Source organism: Oncorhynchus tshawytscha, linkage group LG19 (assembly GCF_018296145.1).
Source record: "Oncorhynchus tshawytscha isolate Ot180627B linkage group LG19, Otsh_v2.0, whole genome shotgun sequence".
Lineage (NCBI taxonomy): Eukaryota > Metazoa > Chordata > Actinopteri > Salmoniformes > Salmonidae > Oncorhynchus > Oncorhynchus tshawytscha.
The window spans coordinates 31,912,343-31,921,150 of record NC_056447.1 but is presented as its reverse complement, the minus strand read 5'-3'; the positions used below and the strand labels follow the sequence as shown (position 1 = coordinate 31,921,150).

General features: G+C 41.0%; 1 protein-coding gene across 2 annotated transcripts; it reads right to left on the bottom strand.

Annotated features, from left to right (window-relative positions):
- Window positions 1-7,800, bottom strand: sephs1 (selenophosphate synthetase 1). Of its 2 annotated transcripts, none has more exons than XM_024379615.2 (10): window positions 7,681-7,800; window positions 3,206-3,334; window positions 2,797-2,893; window positions 2,615-2,718; window positions 2,322-2,429; window positions 2,028-2,182; window positions 1,753-1,843; window positions 1,454-1,553; window positions 1,104-1,316; window positions 1-993 (listed from the first exon to the last, which is right to left on the bottom strand). In XM_024379615.2, the coding sequence occupies exons 2-10, from the start codon at window positions 3,299-3,301 to the stop codon at window positions 779-781; spliced, it is 1,179 nt and encodes a 392-aa protein (XP_024235383.1). In that variant the 5' UTR covers window positions 3,302-3,334; window positions 7,681-7,800; the 3' UTR covers window positions 1-778. The 2 variants fall into 2 exon arrangements, with proteins under 2 accessions (XP_024235383.1, XP_024235384.1); XM_024379616.2 differs by having other exon boundaries at window positions 7,667-7,732.
- Window positions 7,801-8,808: the final 1,008 nt, after the last annotated feature.

Here is an 8,808-nt window from a genome sequence, read left to right as displayed (position 1 = left end):
TACCAGGACGTTCTGTTTATTGCCTGTAAGATGACAGAATGGATTTAATGTCCTTGTAACTGATTCTATCACTGATTAGAAGTACAAAACAGCAATATGAACAGAGGGAGTCCAATTTGATAGTGCTCTTGTAAAACTGGCAAGAAAATAAAAATCTATTTGATTTATTTGTTTTTGGGGGGGGATTACAAAATGTGAAAGTAAAAAAGCAACCCTTATGTTCACTCTTTCCAGGCATCTGTTACAGCTTTAAACTACAACTAAGTTTTTAAACTGTACACAAAGTGAACGGACAAACAAAAACGCTATATCACTACCCATCGCTTTAAAAAAAAAAAAACTCTTACACATACTTGTCGAGAACAAGCACCCTTTAAAAAGAGCCCTGGAGGCAACGGACACCCGAGTCTCCTAAAGATTCTAAATGAATCAACAGAATCGGATAATCATAATCTATTCTTAAACCCAGAAGCTGCCTGCCTCTTCAGTCAAACATAACAGATTACAAAAGGCAAATGGATTTTTACTTGTTTTCTTTTTAGGGATCTTTTTGTTTTCGTTGATAGTGCGTCCATTGTGTGATGACCTGCCCCTAAGGCTTCTCTCGGTCTGAGGCAGGTGTACATACACCTCAACCCAGTTAATTGTGTATATATATATATATATATATATACGTGTATACATTTGACACACTCTAGGATGGTTTTCTATGAGTCTAAAAAAAAAACTCGGCCGAGCTCTGTGGTTCCGGTCTGCATTGCAGGGGAGAGGAAAGGTATTATGAGGTTGCACCGGGTGTGGGGTTGACATTCTGTGTGGAGAGCTGAGGAGCGACCTCGATGATTCGTGGTTTGTCGATGATGCGGGCGGTGCGGTTGCCCTTCTCCACAATGCCGATGATCCAGGCCTGGTGGCCCTCGCCGTATTTAGGAGATTTGATCTCAGCACAGAAACGAGCTGCCTGCTCCCTGGGAAGACAGATCAACAGACCCCCTATAGATAGAGACAGAGATGGCTGATGAGTATGTGTGTGAGAGAACCTAGACAGACAACAGGCCGACAAAAACACATGCACAGCCAGAGACACAAACATTCACACATACCTGATGTCTCGGGGCAGGTGCCGTGCATGAGTCCGAACATGTTCCCGCATGCCTTGGACACAGCAGCCATCTTGGCGAGCACAGGGAGGTTGTGAATGACGAATGAGACCTCGCTACGCTGTTGCCGTGCCAACGTCTGGGCGTGTCCCAGAATCCCGAAGCCAGTGATGTCAGTGGCGGCGTGAGCGTTGAAGGTGTGCATCAGACCTGCAGCTGGAGAGATAAAAACAACAAATACATCAATATTCACATTACATTCATCCAAACAATGGTAGAAGTTAGACAGGGGAGAAGGGGGAGAACAACTTGAGGACAGGTACTTGTTCTGTTGAGTCGGGCGGTGTGTGTACCTGTCCTGTTGAGCCGGGCCATGTTCATCATAGCTTCCTGATAGGCCAGCTCTACATCCTCCTGAGTCACCACCAGCTTGATCTTATTCCACTTGTCAGGCTGAGGGACAGACATATACACACGATTTTAGACCACTTTTGAGGCACAGCAATGACTGATAAAGCGCTGATTGGGTCCAGCTGTCCCTCCCATTGATATTTTTTTGAGGGATACAGACGTCTTGTTCATTACATTGACATTTTAGTGTTTAAGTTACAATACAGTAAATCAGAGGAGAGGTTTGTGTGTTGAGACTTACAATGTCCAGCCACTGATGTACCGCCACAGCCACCTGAGTCCCAAGAGGTTTGGTGAGAATCAACACATCTCCTGGCACTGCGTTGTCTGGCCTGGAAGACAGAAGACATCAATCACATCATGACCATAGCTATCATTACTATCACAACACAGAACACAGCTCAAATGATCAAAGCAATTAGAGTTTAGAGGCTCAGAGAGAGATCTGAATAACAGTGAAATCCCCCAAAGAGTGAAAGACAGGAGGGCAGCTGTCTGTGAGGAGAGGGTTCTTACATGATGAACTCATTGGGTTGACAGACCGTGGTGGCCACCCCACCCAGGACCACCCAGGGGTTAAGAACCGTCTGTCCCCCCGTAACAGACGTGCCTGCTTCCTCCGACGCATCTTTGAACCCCTGGATGATCAGAGGCATCACCTTGTCCCGCTCCTGACAGGGACTCAGAGACAGGGGAGGGACTATTTAGTGGCTGGGTGCTACACATTGGTGTGTGTGTGTGTGTGTGTGTGTGTGTGTGTGTGTGTGTGTGTGTGTGTGTGTGTGTGTGTGTGTGTGTGTGGCCATGCACCTTTTCTGACAGTTTGTTACTGATCCCCAGCAGCATCAACATGTTGTCACATTCCGTCACTCCCATTGCGTACAGGTCACTTAGAACATTGGCACATGCAATTCGCCCCTATAGACACAGGCAGGAATAAAGAAGGCATTATTGACATGATTTACTGTAGATATGAATGAAGATAACACATACTCTGCTCAAGGTGAAAGAATACTCACAGGATACGATACTCACAGGACCTAAAGCATGTAAGGTATGCCTGAAAACATTAACACAAAGAGGGGTAGAGAATGAGAACCTACCATCATATAGGGGTCGTCCACTATGGGGTAGATGTAGTCTGTCGTCTGGACTAGAGAAAGGCCCCCGTGCCTGAGGGGGATGACACAGGTGTCCATACCAATGCCTGCAAAGAACAGTTATTATTAAAACTGTAAAAGTTATCTGAAGAATGGATGTGAATAAAGTGTGTGTGTGTTCATACCAAGTCTGGGCATGACGGCTCCAAGGAACTGTTCATCCTCCTGATAGTGGTTCTCCTGCAGGGCTTCTAGAAGCTTCTGTAGCACATCCTGGGGTACCTATGGAATAACAAGCAGATTACCTCAGAACTACAAGTCAAGCTTAATCATCATCCTAATGTGTTGCATTTGTAGTGCTTTTCTCAAACTCACCAAACGTTACATTGTATAGTTATGAAAATAAAGTAAATGTCTGCTCATTGCTCCCAAACATGACTTACTGTCGACGCTAGAGACACAGCAAGGAAACTTTTGAAAGCAGCAAAGACTAAGTGGCCAATAACATTCTATTCACTGCCATTATACCAGTAGCCGGTCTTCGATGTACCCTAATAACTCTGTTCACAGCGCCAGGGGTGTAGAGAAACCCACCTTGCAGCCCGTTCCTTTGAGCTCAGTGAAGCGTGTGAGTCTGAAGCTTTTGTCTAGCTCGTAGCTCTCTGGGTTAAAAGACTCTCTGACAGACATGGCTGGAGACACTTTGGGACCTCAGTCAATAACCTGAGGACAGAAGATAGGGAGAAGGGGAGAGAGGGATGAGAAACATGGCTGGAGTAACACTGGACAGTCACCCCTGACTACATCTCTTCTATGTTCAACCAATTAGCATCCAGGATCAGGATACAGCAAAAAAGGAGAGAAGGACCGAGGGATGAGTAAAGGAAAGAGGTTGTGAAACTTGAAATATTCTGTTTTGGTGTAACTACTACTAAACTGAAAAGGTAAAGGCATAGTGGATTCTTATGCAGACATTTGATGAGAACAATTTTGTACCTCAAAGTGCTATTAATGAAGATTAGGTTATATCTCAAAAATGTCCAAAGTAAGTAAAAATACAAAAAACGAATCTAACTAAAAATAGCTGTGCATGTATGTACAGTGCCTTGCAAAAATATTCACCCCCCTTGGCGTTTTTTCCTATTTTGTTGCATTACAACCTGTCATTTTAATGGATTTTTTTTTTGGATTTCATGTAATGGACATACACAAAATAGTCCAAATTGGTGAAGTGAAATGAAACAAATAACTTGTTTCAAAAAATAAATTTAAAAGAAAGAAGAAACAGAAAAGTGTTGCATGCATATGTATTCACCCCCTTTGCTATGAAGCCCCTAAATAAGACCTGGTGCAACCAATTACCTTCAGAAGTCACATCGTTAGTGAAAAAGTCCCCCTGTGTGCAATCTAAGTCTCACATGATCTCAGTATATATACACCTGTTCTGAAAGGCCCCAGAGTCTGCAACACCAAGCAAGCACCACTATGAAGACCAAGGAGCTCTCCAAACAGGTCAAGGACAAAGTTGTGGAGAGTACAGATCAGGGTTGAGTTATAAAAAAAAATATCTGAAACTGAACATCCCATGGAGCACCATTAAATCCATTGTTCAAAAATTGAAAGAAAATGGCACCACAACAAACCTGCCAAGAGAGGGCCACCCACCAAAACTCACAGACCAGGCAAGGAGGGCATTAATCAGAGAGGCAACAAAGAGACCAAAGATAACCCTGAAGGAGCTGCAAAGCTCCACAGCGGAGATTGGAGTATCTGTCCATAGGACCACTTTAAGCCGTACACTCCACAGAGCTGGGCTTTACGGAAGATTGGCCAGAAGAAAAATAAGCAAACATGTTTGGTGTTCACCAAAAGGCATGGGGGAGACTCCCCAAACATATGGAAGAAGGTCCTCTGGTCAGATGAGACTAAAATGTAGCTTTTTGGCCATCAAGGAAAACACTATGTCTGGCGCAAACCCAACACCTCTCATCACCCCGAGAACATCATCCCCCACAGTGAAGCATGGTGGTGGCAGCATCATTTTTTTGATGGATGGCACTAAATACAAGGAAATTCTTGAAGGAAACCTGTTTGTCTTCCAGAGATTGTAGACTGGGACGGAGGTTCACCTTCCAGAAGGACAATGACCCTAAGCATACTGCTAAAGCAACACTCGAGTGGTTTAAAGGGAAACATTTAAATGTCTTGGAATGGCCTAGTCAAAGCCCAGACTTCAATCAAATTGAGAATCTGTGGTATGACTTAAAGATTGCTGTACACCAGCAGAAACCATCCAACTTGAAGAATGGGCAAAAATCCCAGTGGCTAGATGTGCCAAGCTTATAGAGACATACCGCAAGAAACTTGCAGATGTAGTTTGCTGCTAAAGGTGGCTCTACAAAGTATTGACTTTGGAGGTGTGAATAGTTATGCATGCTCAAGTTTTCCGTTTTCCATTTGTTTAACAAAAAATATTTTGCATCTTCAAAGTGTTAGGCATGTTGTGTAAATCAAATGATACAAACCCCCCAAAAATCCATTTTAATTCCAGGTTGTATGGCAACAAAATAGGAAAAATGCCATGGGGGATGAATACTTTCGCAAGCCACTATCTTTAAAGCTGAATCAGTTGATCAATGGTTTGAACTTGTTGCAAAATCCAATAAATCATAAATGAGTCACTCAAAAAAAGGGAAAAGTTAATTTCTTAGATCAAATTAAATTGTATTTGTCAAATGTGCCAAATAGAAGTTGTAGACATTACAGTGAAATGCTTACTTACAAGCTCTTTACCAACGATGCAGTTAAATAAGAAAAAAGAACAAGAAATAAAACAAGAATGAAGCCATATACAAGGATTACCAATACCATATCAATGTGCAGGGATACATGGTAATTAAGGTAGATATGTACATGTAGACAGGGGTAAAGTGAATAGGCATCGGATAGATTGAAACTAGCAGCAGCGTATGTGTGTACATATGTGATAATGTGTGCGTTAGATTTTTTATATGCGGGATAAGTCCATCCACACAGATTGTTTCAAAGATCCTCTAAGGAAACGAGAGCTAGTATTTGATTGTTCTAGAGAGCACAGGTGTGGTTTTCTGAGATAATCAATTAACATCCCATCATGCTTTGGGCCATGTGTAAAAATGCCCAGTTGCCCAGGCTACCACAGCAAGAAGAGGTCTCAGTCACTTTGAAAGAGAGGTCTCAAAGTAGCATAGGGGGTTTAAAGGTTGTGTGTCTCAGTCACCAGATCTAAACACAATTGAACACTTATGGGATATTCTAGAGCGGTACCAGAGACAGCGTTTTACACCACCATCAACAAGACACCAAATTATGGAATTTTTCTAGGAAGAAAGGTGTCGGATCCCTCCAAAAGAGTTTCAGACACTTGTAGAATCTATGCCAAACGCATTGAAGCTGTTCTAGTGGCTCGAGGTGGCCCAACAGCCTATTAAGACACTATGTTGGTGTTTTCTTTATTTTGGCAGTTACCTGTAGTTTTGGCCAAATTCACAAGTCTTCCATTTATACCCTTTAACATAAACACCTGTTTACAGTGACAAGTACAGCCGAGAAAACACATAGACTAAACATGGTTTCACATTGAGCTATGTTTTCCTCTAGTTCTGCAGAGTATAAAAACTGTGCTTTTGTTGACCACTCACTGACATAACAACCAGAGACCAGTTTCCATTTATTTATTCACATATCTGTTTCACTTTGCTGTGACATATTAAAAGCAATGATTTATATATAAACCTTGATTTGCTGATTCTATGTATTGGCCAATAAGAGGCTTTGAAGCCACAAGTTAGCCATAATGGCACTCACCAGAAGAAGCAGTCCCTCCATAGGAATGAATGGAATTCTACAGTATTTCAATTAAATGTTTCTGGGACAAAATTACATGTATTTAAGTATTTTGTTGTTGTAGTGCAGACAGTAACATTGAAACTTTCAAAAAAGGTAGCTGTAAATGACAAATGTTTTTGTGTATATTTGTTTATTTTATGTTTGGCACACATTAAACTATGCATGAAGGTGTCTAATAGAATAAACAAATCTAGACATTAATAAATGCATTTCTATAGCTTTCAAAAATATAGATTTATTTATTTTTTTAACTTTGGGGGAGTGCCAAGATGGTGGATTCAAAACAGCGCCTTCTGTCAGTCATCTAGAATATACCATTGATGAGAAGCGGGGACGTTGGACATAGAATCAGACCTAACTAGTCGATCTGGTCTCGGGCAATTTGATGGCTAAATAAAACAAAAATAGAATACATTAAATATTAAACACAATCCCAGGCGTCACTGTGTGATCCAGTATTTTATCATGGCTCCGGATAAATAGTTGCGCTTGGGGTCCTAGTCAGAGTTTGGCTTCTGAAACAGTGCGAGGAGGATGTGAAGTTGGGCTGGTGTGCGCCGGCTCAAATTAAATCATGCAGCAGACATTTTCAGCCAAATCAATTTCGGCAGTCAAAAGTTACCAATATTAATCAATTAGCTAACTACAGACATTAAAATAATTAGTTATCAATAATTGTGTGAGTTTTTCCTGTCTTGCAGCTGCATGCTTGTAGCCAGCCAGGGAGCTAACATTGGCTACGTAATAGCCTGTTTGCTAATCAATGACTTTAGCTAGCTGATGTGCTAACTATTAATCAAGTGGGACATCGTTTGTGTGACTAAGCGAGCTTCATACAATAGTTAAAATGCAGATAAAACAAAACTGTATTATTAATCATTTAAATTAGCGAAAACAGAACGAAAAATAGCAGTTTATGTTTCGAAGTAACCGGGAAAGCAGTGCATAAAAATGTCGGCGGTGGAAAAAATTAACCCCTTCCTGTACAGCGCCATGCGAGACGTGCTACAACAGACTTTGTAACAATAAAATAACGCCATACATGCAATTTGCACACAGTTTGTAATCATATGCTGCATTACATATATGTAAAATACCCCCCCTTTGCATTTATAGGGCTGAACCAGAGTTATATTCGTATAACATTTCCCCTTTAATTGCGCTCACCAGTTTATCCTTACCGGTTTTGCTTTAGCGGCGGGTCTCCAGAAACAAGAGAAGGGACAGTACCAGAATGCATTTGGAGTAAATCGGGTGTCCTTGAAGATAGCCTGACGAAAAATCTATTAACTTTTATTTTTTGTTTTACAACAGAATATATTTCAATTTATCGCTTTGGGAAATGCATAAAATAAATAGATATACATGCATCAGATAATATCACAAGGTGAGGACCGTCATCACAACGGGGGAAATCTTGAGGTAAAAGCACGAGATCACAAAGGGTCCTTCGCAAGGAGACTGGCGCCTTTAACTCCCCTTTAAAGAACCGCAGAGTCTGGCAATAAAAAGTCAACAATGGATTGTACCTTTAATTTAGTCTTCCCTCCAATATGATAGAGATCAGTATGCAATCACAAATGTTCTAATCAAGTTTATAGCGTTTACAATAGAAACAGTGCATGCATAATGTTATATGATTGTACATTAACTCTGAATTCCAGGTTATATGTACAGTATCTGTTTTTATAAAATGTGTGGTTTTAACCATGTAGAAAGAGACTGATCATTTTCCTTTTAAATTAATGCCTGAATTAAAGGTTTGCATTAGCCGACTTGCTAAATGTAATTCTAATCAGCGCATACAATTATACACCTTATATGTCAGGACTAAGACACTGATAAAATTAGGGGTTACCATAGCATTGATGCATCTGATAATAACTGGATAGACCTGATATGACAGACTGGTCTCATAGACTAGACGTAACATAGTAGACGTAACATAGTAAACGTAAATCCGGGACGTTCAAATTGGTATATGTTATGTTTGGTGTGGTTACATAAGGAAGCTACTCATTACTTAATGAGGTACAAACAAAAGGACAGTGGTTGGCAGGGTTGGATGGGTAGGCATATAATGTGAACATCTAGTCAACCCAAAGGTTGTGTTTTAATCTCATCACTGAAAACTTTAGCATTTGAGCTAATTAGCAACTTTGCAACTACTTACCATGTTAGCTAACCCTAACCCTTTAACTGAACTCCTAAGCCTAGCTAACATTAGCCAGCTAGCTAACTTTAGTGTTAGCCACCTCTAGCTAACGTTAGCCATAACAAATTGGAATTCGTAACATATTGTACGTTTA